The following is an 18,935-nucleotide window of genomic DNA, read 5'->3' on the forward strand; positions in this document are numbered from 1 at the left end:
TTCCAAAATTTATCAAGAAAGAGTGATTGCAGTAGCATCCTATATATAATAAAGAAGCTTCAAGTTGCCATTTCCTCAGGAGCTAGAAGTGTATGTCTGGTCCTCATTCCACAACAAATATTATATAAGAAGAAAAGAAAACATCTTGGTGCTGAAGCACATGGAGACTACTCAGGTATAGGCTCCAACATGACATGAAGTTGAAATGAAAGAGCTACAGTAGTACTGGAAGCGCAATGAAAGGCTTGAAGGGGGCTGCAAAGCTGTCCAGTCAAGACTCGAAGAGAGAAGGATATTGGAAGAAATGATAGACTAGGTTTCATTGGATCCCTAAACAAATATATAAATAGCCGCAAGTTGGATCCTGAAAGCAAGACCTGTGACGTTATTTTTGAGTCCCCTACCAGTATTTGATCATCTTTCTTACATTTGTCAGTTGTACCTCCTAAGTTCAGCAAAAACATGCCTATGTTAAATCTTTCTATGTTTAGAACGTACTCATCAACTATGAAGTCTAGCTATCAGCTGGAGGAGTGTGTCAGTGATGGACAAAGAAAATTCATAAAGATGTTCTTGAGCCTTGACCTTGGTAAATGCGTGGGAACCCATTTTGCTGATCAATTTCATATTTCCGATATATTTTACTTGGCCACTGCTGGAATGCAAGCTTTTGGAGGAATATGAGTCTTCAAATATAATATATAGTATCTTGTACCAATATATAAATATAAATATATATATATCAGCTTTTTCTTCTTTGGTGACCACCATAATGAGATCCCATGAGATCCAGCTTGCTTTTAACCATTAGATATGGCTGGGTAATTCAGAACCATTAGATTTCTCTTTTTGCTGAGTGATCAAAAGTCGGAAGGAATTTGGAAAAGGAATATTACAAAAAGGACAGTGAATTAAAAGTGTATTTATATGGACGATTAAATTGATTTAGATAAAATTAAAAATAATAATAATGATGAAATTAATTATTATAATGATAAAATTTAATATTATAATAATAAAATTAAAATTAATGATGAAATAGATATTTAAATGTAAACGTAATGGTGATAATAAAATAAAAATAAAATGATTATTAGAAACATTAATCAAAAAGTAATTTAAAATTTTATTTTAATGCATATTGTAATTTTATTTAACATTTAAAATATTAAAAATTAATTATTTAAGAGTATAAAAAAATAAAATATATATAATATGAGTAGAAATAAAATATTAGTTTTAAATTTACTTCTAATTATTTTAATCTTAATAAAATTATATATATATATATGAATAAAATTGAATTAAAAAATATATACGAGGACAAAAATGTCCAAAGTGAGTTGCGGTGGCTCACCGTTACTTTCCCCATCAATGAAAAATTTTCATCTCACTAATATCATATAGGCACAACTGCAACGTAGCTGTGTAATCCAAACAATTAATTGTTGTGGAATTGCACTAAAAAGCTATGTCATCGCATTGTAACATGAGTGTGATTGAATCTAAATGAGCTCTAAGAATATTTTGACTTCGTTGATATAGAATTAACTTTTAACTAAGAAAAATGATAAATTTAACAATTATTGGCCAGGAAATTGTAATTATTTAAAATTTTCTTTTCTTTATACATGAAAATTTTCATGTTATTTACTCCCTCCCTTGTATAATAATTATTCTATTGACTTTTTGTCAAAGTAATTCTACTTTGATCTTATTTTTTGAAATATACTATTAAATTAAAATTTTAAAAATATATTTTTAAAAATTTGAAATTCAAAATTTATAAATCTTATTTTTAAAATTTTTTAAAATTTTATTATTTTTGTTAAAATTAATAGTCAAAATTGAGTTAATTTGATTAAAAAAGTCAAAGGAACAATAATTTTGGGATAGAAGGAGTACTTGATTATTAGTCGATTTTTGAATTTATAATTAATAATTATATAATTAATTAAATAAACATAATACAAAATAAATTTCTTGTTTTATATAAACAATTATAAGCAAAAAAACTATAAAAATGAAAATTAATTTTAGATTAACAATACTAAAAAATCTCAATACTACATTTAATTTTTAAATTAATTTTCATCAATTTTCATCTCCAGACAAGAAAAAACAAAACTATTAGAGTTCTTGCTCGATAAATCTTGGAATTGTTATTTTTTATAAAGCTATGAGTGATACCCATAATTATAAAAAGAAAAAATCGTTTAAGGTGTCGGATTTTTTTAATAAATGGTTCAATAGTTAAATTAATTGAATCAATTATTAGATTAATAAAAATATTTAAAATTTTAAATTAATTATATAATAAATAAATTATTAATTTAATAATATTAAATTTGATTTTATAATTAAAGATCATGAATTTAAATTTTTATAGTAACCCAAAAAAAAAATTATACACCTCCCATTCCTCAATACAAGAGAGTTGAGAATTAATTTAGAGCAATTCTATGTATCTTTGACTTTGAATTTGAGCATTTGATTAGCTATTTAATTTGCTTGTTTATTAATTAAGTTAAAAGAATGCCGACAAATAAATTGAAAAATAGAACAAATGCTTCCTTTTGTTTCCTTTAATTATGGTTGTATGCTATTTGGATTAAAGTTGGCGTAAGTCTCCACCGAAGGAGGGATGCTGTTATACGAAACAGAGGATCCTTTGCACTTACTTTTGATGTTTTACAAAAATTTAGATATAATTAAAAAGACATAAAATTTCAGCCGTCAAGGATGGTGTACATACGGTCGATCCAAGTGCAATAATTTGCAAACTTGCCATCATGAAAACCGAGGCTGGGGCCTGAAGCCGGATCCGGCTCTGCCGTTGGTTGTATTGGTACAATTTGGACAAGTGGGAGAGCCAATGTGAGGAGACTGTCGGGCCGGGCCCCACTGAAGATGTTTTGTTAGAACGAAGGAAAATTGTGGTGTTGAGTAAGAAAAAAAAATTAAAGAACCGAGGAAAGTTATTTTTTATTTATTATTTTAACTACAAATGATAGAAAATAGAAAAAAAGTATAAACAGAAAAGAAATAAAAAATATGATTTTTATTTTATTTTTTACAAATATAGAAAACAGAAGAAAAAAATTGAAGATAAAACTATAAATAAAAATAATAATTTAAGTTGAGTGAATTTTTTTTTACATTTAAAAGGGTTTGATTTTGAAAAATATATATATATATATATATACGTATTATTTTTTTTACCAAACAAACAATAAAAAAAAACATTTTCCTTCCTTTTCCACTTCTTAACAAAGACAATATGAAGCCATAACGGCATAGCTTGAGGGGCATGGCCGCAAGGGCTAAATCTCAAATCCTTGTAACATTCAAAAAAACAAAGATTATCCCATAAATTCTTTTAATACTATGTGGTTGGTTCTAGTCTTTGAAACTAATCTTGTTTTGTTCTTTTCCGAAAAAGAAAGAAAAATAAAAAGTGGGTGCATTACAATTTAATTACTCCACAAGGGCGTTTATGGGGAACGGTTGGGAAACGGGAACAGAGGGCCATATTGAGGAGTGAAGCCTCTGCCTCCACGTGTAAACTTGTTATGACAACCTGATTGACAGTGACACATATAAAAATGGTCTCAAAATGATGGTGCCGTCAGGCTAAAGCTTGATTGCTCATCACTGGGATCGGGCCGGTGATCGCCCCAAAACGTTACCTCTGTAACTTGCCTAGCGGGTTTTCCTGCCTGTCCTACCCTACACCCCAAACGTAGCTTACCACTCCCAGTCATTCACAAATTTCTCTCTCTCTTGCAATTATTTGATAAAATTTTAATTAAAAAAAAAGGCCCAAATGAATTTTTTTGGGGTGTAAAAACACTTTCATGTTTCATCTTTTTAAGCGTAAATCGTATGTGGTTGGGACAATGTCTTACTCGTATACTTTTCAAAAACGATGACAGTGCGACGTGTCATTTTGATTAGATATATCTCGAAAATGAATAAAAAGCGTAATTTTATATTATTAAATTAAGCATTGACAGCTATGCATTAGTTTTTTATATTAACATAAGAACCCATGATCTCCATAACAGGCCAGAAAGGATCAAAGGTGGATATCAACTTTTCGTCAGAGAATCAGACTGGGGACGCAGGAGAAGAAAGTCCAAGAAAAGGAATAAAAGGAAGAAATATGACCAAAATGACCAGATTTTGGTTTTTCCCAATGGAGAAAATGAAGCACAATTTAAAAATAACGACAGGGGAATTGATGTGCTGCTGAAAGAAGTCAGAACAGAAGCTGTTGGGGAGGGGGCATTAATGTCCTTTAATGTAGTGTCCCAAATTTTAATAAATGAAATCCCAGAGATAGAAAAAGAAAGAATGGCTAACCCCAAAGGCAAAGGCCCCTCTCCTCGAAGTTGGAGAACGGAGATATTGAGAGTCTAGAGCTGGACCTGAATGCCTGAACCTGGGGACCTGAGACTCTGTTACCTTTCTCTGACACTATACTGAAACACACAAAAAGAGGGAAGGAAAGAGAAATAAGAGAGTTCTGCCAATGGCTATAGGTTCTAAAAGTCTAAACTCTAAGCTATGAAATCTAATCTAAAGAAAAGGGTTGAGGTTGGGGGGTGTTGATGCTAAAGGATACATGGTGCAAGTGCCGAGGCATCTCCTCCCTCTAACTCAGAGAAACATGGCATTGGAATGACCAGGGCCCAAGGCACATTTTCCGTTCTTCCGCACTTCTTTGCCCCTCAACTCGTTTACTATTCTTATACTCCATTTGACAGCTTTCTTTTTGGGTTCCTTGAATTTCTCAAAGTTTTTTTTTTACTGTACCAACTCTTAACCAAGATTAATTTCTACTTTATTATGCTGAATTTAATTTTTTATAAATTTATCAAATTTGATGTAAATAAATATATTTGAATGAATTTAAAGAATATATTAAATGAAATTTAAAAATTTTTCATCGTTATTTAAATAAACATGAAAGTGTTTGTTCTTTAAGCTAACATTTTTAATACTACTATGATACCGAAACTCCTAGCACAAGCACATAGAAATTAAATATGGAATCAATTATCAATGTTTTTGTTGCTTTTACCTGCAACGTGTGTTTGTATACGATAACCTAATATGGACTAGTGGCTTAAATTCAAATGCATATTATCATGAACCAGAAAAATGCTACACCTTTGGGTACATTCTTGACTAGTGGCTTACTATCGACACCTCTGATTGACAGAGAAAGGTTAAAGAAAGAAAAAAAAATTAAGTTCTTTTAAAACACTCAAAATTGAGTTAATTGATAAGAACTCTGATTTGGGAATGAGCATTTGATATCCGAATATATTTGACAGATTATATTTAATTTTTAAAAATATTTTATATATGTGGATGATCAAATTTCATATTCATATTCAAATTTACATCGAACACGTATATTGAAAAAAATCGAAGATTATAGGGTAAGAGTGTCGAAGAAATTCTTGACTGAAATGAAAGGCGAGATGGTGATTCACATTTGCCGACTGCAATGGGGATTATTAACTAATGATGATTTCATTGAAGAATGTGGGGGATGGGGATTCCAAAATGGTTAACTCACAAGTGATGTTGGGGTGGTGAAGGGCATTCCGTGGACCTTTGGAGCAATGATGATTGACCCACCTGTTTAATTAAATATAAAAGTAATCACTTTTCCTTAGTTTTTTTCAACTACCATTGCCGCAAAACTAAAAACAGGACACCCAACTACTATTTAGTTTACGACTTGCAACATTATCTCTCTCTTAGTCTTGGATGCATCAGATCTGATCAGATTCATGGTGTATGCTGCAAACTTTGCTATTTTTATTTAAAATTATTAAATATTATATTTTTAATTACTTAAATTTAAATTTTTTTGTTAGAGGTATTTTTAAATTTAAAAGATAAAATAAATTTTTTATTAGTATAAGTTAATAGACAGCAAAAATATTTTAAATTTTTTAATTGAATTAATATATCAAATATATTTGAATTCACGAATTTATATTAGTTTGATTATCTTATTAAATTAATGTGTGAGATTTTTAAAACATTGATATGATATATTTTAAGTGAAGAATTAATTATCAAGTCTATCAGATCATCCTTAATCTTTGTGATTAATTTCGCACGATTTAAATTGCCTATAACCTTCATCTTACATGTATAAATAATACTTTTTAAATACCTTTCAATCATCTTATTTTTTTATATTAATTGTTTTTTCTTTTCTTTTTTTTTTTCCAGTTCAATAATTGATGTGAGGGTTAAAATATAAATATTGAGATTACTCTAATCTTTGTTTTTAATTTTTTTTTAATGATTACATATTTTTATTTTATAAACAGTTCAACATAAATAATTTTATTAACAAATCATGTGATTATTTATATTAAAAATTTTGTTTTAAATTGAATGTAATTAAATCAAAAGGTAATGTCAAGGAATTTGGATAATATTGATAAACTTTATTAACTTTTTTACCAAAAAAATCAATATACTACTAATTTCGTAGTAGTAATAATACATATAGCAAAATAAATTATATTAGTAAATATATACTCTTATATCAAGTGAATTCATAGCTTCTAAATAGTTGTAATGTGACATTAAAATTTTCAATCAATATTCTCAAAAGAAAAAAAGTATGGCCATCATTATATTTTTTTAATTATTGATTTTAATAAATTAAAAAGATGATATTAAAATTTTTTATTTTTTATTAAAATTTTTGATCTTTTCGATCTATTAAAATTTATATCTATTTTTATATATTTATATATCAACCATTTTTAATTAAGATATGGTTAATTAGTAATTAAGGTCATGTTTGATAAAAAATTATAATAAAATAAGATAAGATGATATTATAAATAAAATAAAATTAAATAATATCATCATATTTTTTATTAGATATATGAAAAAATTAAAATAAAATTATTTATTTATTTTTTAAAATTATTTTTTAAAAAAATTATATAATTTAAATTATTAATATAATATTTAAAGATATAATTGAATATGTAATTTAATATTATAAATTAAAAATAATCTTTTTCATTTTAAAAGAAATCGAATAATTTTATATTAAAAAATTATTAATTTTTCTTATAATTTTTATCATTCTCTTTATATATAAAACCAAATATAATATAAAAAATTATTATTTTATCTATCAATAATTATATAAATCAATCATACCTCAAGTATATATTTTGACAATCTAAATTCCAATAGAATATTATATAAATTCAGGAGTCTGTACAGGGGTTGCCCTGCGACTTTCCTCATTGTAACTTTTACTCTATAATTAGGGTTTGCCCTCGGCATAGCTGCAAAAGTGGGAGAAAATCGTGGTTTTTTTTTTGGTCATGTATAATCCTTTACGCTTAATGCATTACGTAGTCGGCAGCGTATAAACTAAGAAAAATTGATGCATAATTAAAAAATAATTAAATTTATTCTCTTTTCAAATGGCAACAAAGAAATGTAAAAATTAGCCGTCCCTCCACAAAACCTACTTCATTTTACCTGGTCTTGGTTAAGAAATACTTACTGATACTGTTTGTTAATTTCATGCTCCAATAGGCAATAGGGAGTCATGACTCATGCTCATGCCCTATGTCCTCTCCTTCCTATAAATACTGCCAAATCCCCATCTCTCCTTCATTGCCATGTGAGTTCTGAGATGTATTCCACAGCCTAGCTGCATAGCCAATCTGAGCTCGAGACGTATTGAAAAAGAGCTTGTGTAGTAGCTTTACCGGCTTTTCATGGAGGCCTGAGCTTTTTCCGTGCTATGAACAGAAGTATGGGATAATCTGTAAAGCTCAGGAGGGATAGCGCCATCTCAAGGAGTTTTTCAACTACCATCTGTGGCGCTATCCATCCTGAGTTTCATGGGTTCTTCCTGCTATGTATATCTGGTGCAGCTTCAGCTTCATGAATGATGCATATTTGGTATCTATATGCTAATTTTGGGTATTTTTCTTTATTTAAACTTCCCCCGCAAGTTGATTCTATTTTCTTGGTTAAGTTCCAAGGATTTTTCTGTTCAATATTTGAGTAGCGCGAATTCTAAGTATATAACCAGGTGACTAATCTTCTCTGCGTTGTAGTTTGCTTTGTCAGCTTCTTTGTTCGTGGCTTTCAGGCAGCTGGGACCTGTGTCTTTTGTACTTTTTGGTTGTAGATGGACTTAGCCGCAGGTTTTCCCTTGCTCCATGGGATCTATGAATTATTCACTCATCCAAGACCCAAGGGAGCTTTTTTCTTGTAGGATAAGAAAGGGTAAGTGACCTTAGGAATCCTCTTCCGAGTACACAGCTGACGATGATTTTTCAAAAAAAAAAAGGGAGGGTTTTTTATTGGATTTTCTTTTAACTTATCCTCGTCTGTCCAAGAATTTCTCAGATGGATTTTGTTTTATCCAAAGCTGGCTCTTGTTTTCTTTTACCAGCATCTGGAGATTTTGTACCATACTGCTATGTATTCTTTCTAGGTTACAACCAAGACGTCTTTATAAAGACACAATCAAAGTAGTTCTTCCTATTATCTGACCGTATTTCCGAAGACAGTTTTGGCAAGATCTACTTTGTAATTTTTGGTCCTCCTTCACCGTTATCTTTTGACGTTATTGAGATGCATCTTTAATTATTTTAAGGTTCTTAATTTCTCTCCTTTCTTGCATTCAATTTGCTTCTGTCTCTTCTTTTACAATTTTCCATCCTAAATATAGTATATTATTGCGGTAAGATATTTTTGGGACTTAATTTCCGAGGTGAATATCCTAATATGCATTACATTTACTAAGTACTACTACTTGATATTGTTTGTAAGTTTCAGTGCATGAGTCTTTGTGAAAGACAAAACCAAAACTAATGAAGTACTTTACTACTATGTTCTTGTTTGTTAACAGTGAAATAACCATGACAAGACAAGGAAACCTCTATGGATCTCCACTGCTGCTCCATCTTCATCCTCCTACCCTTTCAATTTGCTTTGATGATTTGTTTATTTGCCGCCAAGTTTTCATGATAACAGAGATCCAGGGCTTTTCCTTCCTGCTGCTGCTAGAATCAAGCCAAAACTCTGTTACCCAGAAGCTCTAGTGCTGATCTCCAGTAAGCCGGCGTCTGACTACGTCACAGAAGTGCCTGGCTGGTCTGGCTAGGGTTTTATACTTTGACTTAAATTGTATGCAGGCTTTTAGTATCTGTGGATGTTGACTCCTTTCCGACATCGTTTAGATCACGGTCTCGTCGCTTTCTTTCCCACAATTTGTTTCCTTTTCAATTACTAATTTCTTCATGATCATCGTTATCTCTCTAACAAAAGCAAATGTGATGCAATTAATAATTATAATAATATTTTCATGCAAATGCCATACTAGTAATAAAATTTTCAATTCCGATGGAGTATGATGGTGAGGTTGACTTTTAAAATTCGACTTGTTTTATGTATTGTAGCTATCCCTTCCCTGTTGAGATGCAATAGAGATCATGCGGTTGGCCATTACTGGCCAAGTGTAGGACTGGGATGATTTAATTCTAGGTTCAGTGGGAGTTTTGAGAAATTTGATCTTACTTTAGGGTACAAGGTGTATCTAACTGTACGGGAACAAAGGAACCAGATCATGCCAACAATCCCGAGGATTGTTGATATTTTTAATTCTAACTATAAAAAAAAAGTTTCAATTCAAATTTTAATAATTCGTAAGTATAAAAAAATAAGCTGCTAAAGTGTAGGAATTTTTAATTTTAATGGTAACTTTTAAATTTTAATAATTTTAAAATATATATATATAAAAAATGCAAATTGTCTGTTATCGTCCTCACTATTATAACCTATCAAATGCAATCTTCTTCGTCATATCAATGTGGACAATGTGCTTCAACAGGAACACCCACCTCTCTACAGTTTTTTGGAGTTTAATCACTCCTTTTATCATCTTGGGTAAAAGATCTTGTATATAATAAAACATATACGCTCATCATTGCAATATATATTTCTATTGTCCACTACAATTTTGCTTTATAAGGTGACAAGAAATTCCAACCTGAAGTCCAATTTGGCAAAGAAGTTTTGGATCATTTTTATTTTTATATATGGAGAGAGAAGTCTATGTATAACTTACTCCATTGGCAATAATAAGCAAGTTGTTGATTTATGATTTTTTTTTTAAATTCCAAAGTTTTCAAAGTGGCCATGTACTTTAATTTTTGGGGGATGGAGATGGCTTTGCGAAGGTGGAAGAAATAATGAAGCCCATAGTTAATTCGATTCACTATGCTTCATTAATTAATTGTTAATGCAAAGCTCAATTAATCTATTTGATATAATCTAAAATTCATATTTATCATTAATTTGTTTTAATAAATTATATAAATAACAAACAATACATTTACTATATATTAATTTTATAAAATAATTAACTATATAGTCTTAACGCTTCAATTATTTGTATTTCACAAAATGATCCAAGGAATTCATAAATTAAAAAAAATATATATTCAAACGAGAGACATATTAAAGCATTAATACTTATTTAATATTTTATTAAAAAGTCTTTTATTGGTAGATATTTTAGGGTTTGAGAGTTTTACTATAAATAATATTATTTTCTTTAGGGTTTCAATCAGAGGTTAATTAAGAGGCTATGAGATTGAGAATTGAATGTGGCTTTGTGCATAGCAGTAACGGTTTGAAGTTTAAAAAAAAAAAAAAAAGGGTTTTGATAGATCAAAATTGCAGGTACATAGACGTAGCTTTCAAAGTATAGTAGGTCCGGAGAACCTGACAGGACTTGAATTTCCTTGCCGTGACAGTGGACCTCATAGATCCAGAAGGTGCTTTCGATGGCAATACAACGCCTCAGAGCAACTACATGGATGAATTTATTCTCCCATATTTATTCACTCTGACTCTCTGAGTTTTGGACACACCTTAGGAGGAATATATGTCCTCCTGATGAGAATCAGGGGGCCCTGGACAAGGGTCACGCTCCTTCAAATTTTTTTTTACTTCTTTTGTTATATAATAATCAATTTAATCTAATTATTACTTTCATTTTTTTCTTTAAAATTATTATTTGACTCCTCATTTATTAATTTTTTACTTTTGCCTCTGATGAGAATGATCTGCCTCTTCAGAGCCAACAAATTTTCATTTGAATGTTTCAGAAAAATATATAGGTGCATGTATATATACACCATGAATGTAGGTAAAATTTCAGGTTTTGTCATTATTTTTTCTCTGGCACAAAGGAGATTGTTGCATGAAGATAAAAAATGATTGCAGGAATCCAGGTTCGACTTTAGATTCGTTGAATGTCATTTTTTTTGTAATGACTACATAAATTAACTAAGCTAGCTTCGGTTCTACTAATTGGCACCTAATTATCAACTTTAGTTCTTATAACTGTGTGATAAGAATCAATGCACTACACGTTGCTGACATTTTTTCTTTGGAAAAAGATTGAAGATACAATAACAGAGGTCAAGTTTGAGAGGCAATTTCAAGTTTCGACGCAGGGGAGGGGAAAGGGGCGATGGGCTTCAATCCATATGTTAGATGCGGCGTTTTCTTCTTCAGTTTTGTACTCTGACAAGTGGCGGCTATGTCGCAGCTGATCAATTCACAAAGCAGAATCATAACAGACGCCTCATTTTTAGCTGCTCCGCCTCTCTGCCTTTAATTTCTCTTCTCCTCTAAATTCCAATTATGAGCCCAGAGCCATTGCTTCCTCTTGCGGTATCCATGGTACCCCATCCACGGCAAAATAGCAAAAATATCAGTTCATGAATTTCAAACACAAAAGTAAAAATAAATAAATAAACAAAATTTGTGGGAAGAATAATTACTGGTATAATATATTTGGACTATTTACATTCTGTAACATTCCAAAAGAAATTGCCTGAGTCCTCCTAACAAAATATAATACTAGCAGCGCTGTGGTTGAATAGGAAAGTAACACTTGAGACTTCATTTTATTTAATATTGTTTAGAATAAGGAAAGAAATAAAAGAACATTAACCTGCATGTGAATGCGAAGAAGCAACAATGTCAACATGAAATCGATCTCCTTTTGAGCCCCATTTTAGTGTACGTCGACATCTCTCTGCGTCCCTCTCCAATTTGTTGCGTGATAGATAGTGCTAGGTTTCTTAGGTACTCTTTTTGCATGGTTAGGGCTTTCCCTGCTCGTCACCCTTTCACGCCTCATGGATGGCAAGGCCATTCACAAGGCTACCAGCAGCCTACAATGGGAATTAGAGGCGCTAAGTTCCAGACCTCCAACCGTGGAACTGCAGCATTTCCACTGGTGTGTGTGAGAACAAAAGAACCTCATTCCTTTGGCATTTTCTATGGCCATAACCCATTGATGTTCTCTTTCAATGTCATCCTTGTTGGTCTAATCTTGATCAATTTGATCACTCGGACCTTTCGCTTTCTTCTCAAGCCTCTCAGACAGCCTAGGTTGGTTTCTGAGTTAATTGTAAGTATCTTTTCCCTTTTTTTTTTTTTTTTTGGATTCTCCTTCATCTTCATGATCAATATAATTAATTACTACTATGTTTTTTGGTTTTCTTTGATGATTAAATGAATTTCAAGGCCGGCATTATCATTGGACCCTCTCTTCTGGGGCAGAGCAAGAGCTTTACCAATATCGTGTTTCCCCTTAATGCCAAATTCGTGCTGAGAAACGTAGGAGTGATGGGATTTATGTTATTTGTTTTCGTAAGTGGAGTAAAAATGGATCTAGGCATGTTAAAACGATCGGGAAAAAAACACTTGTTTATTGCCTTGATAAGCGTTTTTGGACCTCTCATAATAGTGATTATTGTTGCATGGTGTAATCGAAAATCAATGGACAAAGAACTTGGAAGACTTTCTTCAATTGGAACAATTGCCTCATCTCTGTCGATAACAGGATTTCCCATTCACTATGCTGTACTTCAAGAATTAAACCTTCTTAGCTCCGAGGTTGGAAGTATGGCCTTGTCCATAGCATTAATTAGCGATAGCATTGGGATGAACTTTTTAGTGGCATTTCAGGCAATGAAACAAGGGGAAGTATCCAATGAAGATGCTCTTTGGTATATAATTTCCTTGGTGGTTCTTTTAGCTTTCTTGGTTACTGCCTTCCGACGAGCAATGTTGTGGATTATCGAAAAAACCCCTGTGGGAGAACCGGTGGATCAGTTATATGTGGTTGCCATTTTGTTGGGAGTGTTTGTGACTGGCTTTTTGACAGACATGTTCGGTATAGCCATTGCTAACGGCCCATTCTGGCTAGGATTGGTGATTCCAAACGGGCCGCCGCTAGGCGCAACCTTGGTGGAGAGAAGCGAGACAATCATGATGGAAATAATTATGCCATGTTCATTTGCGTTTGTCGGCCTCAACACGGATTTTTCTGAAATGACTGAAGCTGGCTGGTCTTCCTTGGGACCGCTATTTGCCTTGTTTATTTCAGGTTACTTGTCAAAATTCCTCTCAACTCTTATCGGTGCCAAGATGGTAGATGTGCCATGGAGAGACAGTCTTGCTCTCAGCCTTGTTTTGAGCTTGAGGGGTCAAGTGGAGCTTATTCTATACGTCCATTGGGTGGACAAAAATGTATGTTTTCTACTTTCATCTCTATCAGTTACGATAGCTAGAAAACTAATGCGCTACTCATCTCATTTCATTTGTGTTTTGAATGTTTACAAGCAGATAATACGGATACCAAGTTTTTCAATGCTGATATTTCTAACAACGGTTTTAACCGGAATTCTTACACCTTTGATTAGCATTTTGTATGATCCCACAAAGCCTTACATGGTAAACAAGAGGAGGACCATTCAACATACCGCTCCGGGTGAAGAACTTAAGATACTACTCTGCATCCAGGACAAAATAAACGTGCCCAGCCTTGTTAACCTTCTTGAAGTCTCTTATCCTACTGTTGACAACCCTTTCTCCGTTTACGCTTTCCACCTTGTCGAGCTCATCGGTCGTGCTAACCCTTTGTTCATAGACCACCAAAATCAGGAAGTGGAAGACCTTTTCAGCAGGTTCCCGGACTCTGAAACAATCCACAATGCTCTAAAGCTCTATCATCAAAGGAGAGATGAATGCGTAGAGCTCCATTTTTTCACAGCTTTAACAGCAAAAAGAACAATGTATCAGGATGTGTGCAAGCTTGCTTTGATAAGCAAGGCTACTATCATCATTTTGCCTTTGGAGAAGGAATGCGATGGCGAGATCGTAACAAAGCATTGGGGTAGTGGGCATCGGTCTTTGACCACCGAAGTCTTAGCCCATGCACCTTGCTCCGTTGGAATTCTTATTGACAAGGCCGATCGATGGCACCTCCCCTTATCTCGCTCCTTCGGAGGCGCTACGCACAGCTTTATTGTACTATTCCTAGGAGGACCAGATTCTAGAGAGGCTCTTGCTTATGCAGATCGGATGGTTGGCAACCCGAGTGTGTCCCTAACTGTAATAAGGTTCCTTTCTTCAAACTCTGAAGGAGATGATGAAATGCAAAAGAAACTTGATGATGGGCTAGTGACTTGGTTCTGGGTCAAGAACGAAACGAACGAAAGAGTGATTTACAAGGAGGTAGTGGTAAGAAATGGAGAAGACACAGCTTCAGCAATTCTGGCCATGGCTGAAGAGCATTATTATCATCTCTGGATAGTGGGAAGGAAACAAGGGATAAATCCTAGTCTTTTGGAGGGATTGTCAACCTGGACAGAAAATAAAGAAGAGCTTGGGATTATTGGGGATTATATTTCATCTTCTGATTGTGTTAACGCGGATTCTGTGTTGGTGGTTCAGAAGCAAGTTTTGAGAGGGCAAGAGAACAACAATACATCTCGTTCACCAAGTTTTATGCGGTGCTTGTTTTGCTCATGATATATACTGCTACATATATATATATATATATATATATATAGATATATGTATATTTGCGTAGGATTCAATTCAATATTCAATGTAAAGGGGTTCTAAATTATAATCTTATTGCACTACATGATCACAAATATAAGAAATGCTCGATTTCTTTTGATACTTGAAACTTATCAACAGACAATGGCCTCTAGTTTAGATGTTGGGGTAATTAATTTTAGGGCTTTAATTATGAACTTGTATTTGATATATATATAAAAAATTTATATATATAATGTAATAGCTAGTACATGCATTTCGTGATTTTTTTTTTTCCTTTGTTGAGATTTATGTTTAGCTTTATCACCCTTCCATGTTTTTGAGTCAAACCTATTCTAAAATTAGGGAATCAGAGTACTTATAATCTCATGTATTTTTCCCACTGGAAGAAGGTGTTGGATCAAATTCAATTCCCAGTTCCCATATTCATCAATAAAACTGGACATCTTCATATGCAAAATATCCGAACCAACTTAATCTGTCACAAACTGAATTAAAGGTGCTTCACCAATCCTTCACCAATCTTCCCAAAAGCTTATATTTCTACTACCACCCACTAACCATTTTCGGCCAAGCCACAAAACTTTCCTACATTTTAAGATTGCTTTCCACGTAGAAGAATCATAAAATGCAAGCGGCACTTAGACAAAATCATAAACCATAATTAAACCCATGCATATTCAATATGAATTCGTAGAACATGTATTAATTTCATGCACTTTACTGTACTTAAATTAGTAATTAATCGGCTTATAAAACTACAAAGTGAACTCCACACAACTGATCTTTCCAATAATTAGATAGGCTTACTCTTCTTTTTTATTTTTATTTTAATTTTTAATGGTAAAACTTAAAAAGGGAGTCAAACATAAATTAGGAAATGTGTGACCGTGGCCGAAAAAGAAAAAGGCTATAAAGATTGAATTGATAGCCCAAAAAGCCTATGAAGTGGGCCCAATTTTGATTGAAGGAATATCCAGAATCCATGCATACATACAAAAGAAAGAGAAAATTGCATATGCGGTGAGCGTGGATCGAACACGCGACCTTCAGATCTTCAGTCTGACGCTCTCCCAACTGAGCTATCCCCGCAAGCGTTGCAGTGTTTCAGTTTACAAATATAACAAATCGTTTTCCTTTTTTTAAAAAGAAAAAATTCATTTTTCCATTCAAATTTAGCGGCAAACATCTTAGCTTTACAGAATGTATTCCCTCTTTAGACTAATTTATATAATTTATTTACATAAAACTTAGTAAATTTATAAAAAAAGATTACTTTTTTATAATATTTCAATGAATTCAAACTCATGTAATAAATATAAGAGCATTTTTTTTATTATATATGAGTTATTTTTTATTTATTCAAATAAAAAAAAAATCTTGAAATTATATATATATTTTTAAATAGATTGAGATTCAAAATTTATTGTCGATTTGACAAGTAGATTATATATGTGAAAAAAGCTAAAAGGAAATATAGTAGTAACCTAAATTTCAATAAAATGTTGAAAATGTCATAAACTAGTGTTATAATTTAATGCTTGAATCATAACACATATGATATATATATATATATTTTTTGTTCTTAGACCGCGATTATTTTAATTAAAAAAAAATCCAATTTTCTTCATCAATGAGTCCAGGAAACATTATCGTTAAGTGGAGTTGCCATAAAAATCACAATCCTAAACGTGAAATTAGAATTGGGTTGAGCCCATTATTATTTAGTAGGCTTTTGTGCTGCCAGCCAGCCTTATTTAAAATTTCTATTATTTTACTAAATTGCTACTATACGCCTGTACCCTTTTCTGGTTCCGACGGTCGCCGACTTCTTCCGTCCTTCCCAGAACCGTCGTCCTCCACCTCTTGTTTCTGTCGTTGGCCACTACTTCCCCTTAGGTCTCTCTCTCTCTCTCTTTGTTCATAGAAATTTTAAATCCTGATTATTTTTTCAGCTATGGATGACGACAATTCGAACGCATTTCGGAGAATGTCGAGCCGCACTCGTAAAGTGGCTCCTAAAATGGCTGCAGCACTTGGCAGTTCTGATAATCGAACACAGGTTTCTTCCTTTTTTTCCTTTAAATTTTAATTTTTTTTTAATAATTTTTGCTATGAAATATTGGGAATTAATTAGTGGGATTTAAATATTTTGAAAAAAAAAGGCAGCTTTGGCTCGTCTTGAAGCTTTGGAGAATGATAACACAGGGATTGAAGCAGTTGAAATGAACGATGATGATGAAGCTTCACTCGACGACGATGATCAAGGTTTTATTGTATCTCTCTTTCTTATCATGTCGAAGTTTATGTAAATTTATTTACTAGGACAAAAGTTTATGTAAATTCGAAGTGAGCTGCTAATGCTATGTTGATAATATCTCACCTGTGAAACCGCAAAGCAAAAATTCAGTCTTTTGGTAGTTGAATTTTGTGTTGGTGAGAGTAAGTAATATTAATTAGGAGGAAGTTTGTTTCAACCATCATAAACCTACCAGAGAAAATGGAAATATGAATTACTTTTGTCTTCTTAGATTCAGAATTATGTTATCATTGTTAAAGTCTCAGGCCATGCATTTTTTTGGGATTTAGATTCTTTTTACTACAATCTTGTAATTAACCAATCATGATTTTGCAGGGAGACACCACTTACAAGGTTCCGCGTAATACTTTCATGAACCTTACATAATTTTTAATTCTGACTGGATTAATTGTAGTGCAATAATTGTAGATCATACGCACTCCTTTTTGGGGAGATTGGTTTTGTTCAGAGCTTTATTAATAGACATGGTGATCATAGCTCATACTCATAGATATAATAGCTTTTGTTGAAAGGGAGTTTCACTAGAAGTTATAGCATAACTAATATTCCGGTCTTTGATCTTTTGCTGCCTCAGTTTTGTTTATGAACCTTTTCTATATATTTTCTGATGCTAATTCTTTGATGATTCTTCATTGTCAAATTTGGACAACTGCATGAAGGAAAATACTACTACTATGTCTTTGTTGCTTCAAAGTAGTTGGGCATTGTCTAATCTAATATGATTTCCACCTTCAAGATCTGCTTTATTGAACCATGAATTAAAAGGGCAGTAGTTGTGTGAAGTTGATTAGGAAATGTAACTGTCTTTGAAATTTATCTTCTAATGCTAATTATAGAAAGCTGTTTTATTCTTTTCAAAATATTTGTGTTTCCTTGTTTTAACACTTGCTTGTTTTTCACTTTCTCCTTTTTCGACTTCCAATTGCAGCATACATGCAAAAGAGATTCAAGGGCACAAAACGTAAAACTCGGCAGGCAAAAGCACTTGAAAATGCTAGGAAGGCTCCAAGAACATTTCTTGAGCTTTTACATGAGGTAAAAAGGGCAATGATGTTTCTATTCTTCCTGATTTTATTGCTTCACTTTGCTGAACTAAATAATTCCTCTTCTTAAGGCAAACCTGGAGTCTTTGCCTCCTCATGTTCCATCCTATTTGAGGGCAGCAGTGGGACCTCCAAGCTCTACCTCCCGTCGGCATTTCTGCAGCGTTTGTGGATTTACTGCAAGCTATACATGCGTGACATGTGGAATGCGCTTTTGTTCGTGCCGTTGCCAAAATATACATAATGATACTCGATGCATGAAATTTGTTGCTTGAGTGGTGAGACAGGAACCATTTTTTTTTTGTTTTGATGGGTAGTTAGGAAACAAAAATTTTGTAACTCATCAAATGCCAAAAATATTCTATGGATGTTGTTATGAATTTGTCAAATGTAGTCTTAAGAAATCACGACTTTCTGTGCTACTGTTTCTTGGTAGAGTTTGTAAAGCAAGGGCAAAAGAGAAATAAAAGAGGAAGAAACCATTTTCTTTTGTTTAAATTGATTCTCCTCTGGTTCTCAGATCTCGACGGTGTATGTTCAGGTACTTCACTTGCTCAGAGCTAATCTTTTAATTTTTAGCAGGCTTATTACGTCATACTGATTAATGATTATCACCAATTAAA

General features: G+C 32.5%; 2 protein-coding genes and 1 non-coding gene across 3 annotated transcripts; 2 read left to right on the forward strand and 1 right to left on the reverse strand.

Moving 5' to 3' along the window:
* The first annotated feature begins 11,981 nt into the window (after positions 1-11,981).
* On the forward strand, positions 11,982-15,071 carry LOC111284246 (cation/H(+) antiporter 24-like). Its single transcript, XM_022872970.2, has 3 exons — positions 11,982-12,508; positions 12,625-13,632; positions 13,729-15,071. The coding sequence occupies exons 1-3, from the start codon at positions 12,194-12,196 to the stop codon at positions 14,914-14,916; spliced, it is 2,511 nt and encodes an 836-aa protein (XP_022728705.1). The 5' UTR covers positions 11,982-12,193; the 3' UTR covers positions 14,917-15,071.
* An 897-nt stretch (positions 15,072-15,968) lies between these two features.
* On the reverse strand, positions 15,969-16,041 carry TRNAF-GAA (transfer RNA phenylalanine (anticodon GAA)). The gene has a single exon. It is a non-coding gene; the product is annotated as a tRNA-Phe (tRNA).
* Positions 16,042-16,739: 698 nt separating this feature from the next.
* LOC111286402 (SWR1 complex subunit 6-like) lies at positions 16,740-18,810 on the forward strand. The gene is made up of 4 exons (XM_022876334.2): positions 16,740-17,011; positions 17,115-17,217; positions 18,198-18,304; positions 18,384-18,810. The coding sequence occupies exons 1-4, from the start codon at positions 16,907-16,909 to the stop codon at positions 18,585-18,587; spliced, it is 519 nt and encodes a 172-aa protein (XP_022732069.1). The 5' UTR covers positions 16,740-16,906; the 3' UTR covers positions 18,588-18,810.
* The last annotated feature ends 125 nt before the right edge of the window (positions 18,811-18,935 follow it).

The sequence above is a fragment of the Durio zibethinus genome, chromosome 6, assembly GCF_047325235.1.
Source record: "Durio zibethinus cultivar Kanyao isolate XHJ-2024 chromosome 6, ASM4732523v1, whole genome shotgun sequence".
NCBI classification, from domain to species: Eukaryota; Viridiplantae; Streptophyta; class Magnoliopsida; order Malvales; family Malvaceae; genus Durio; species Durio zibethinus.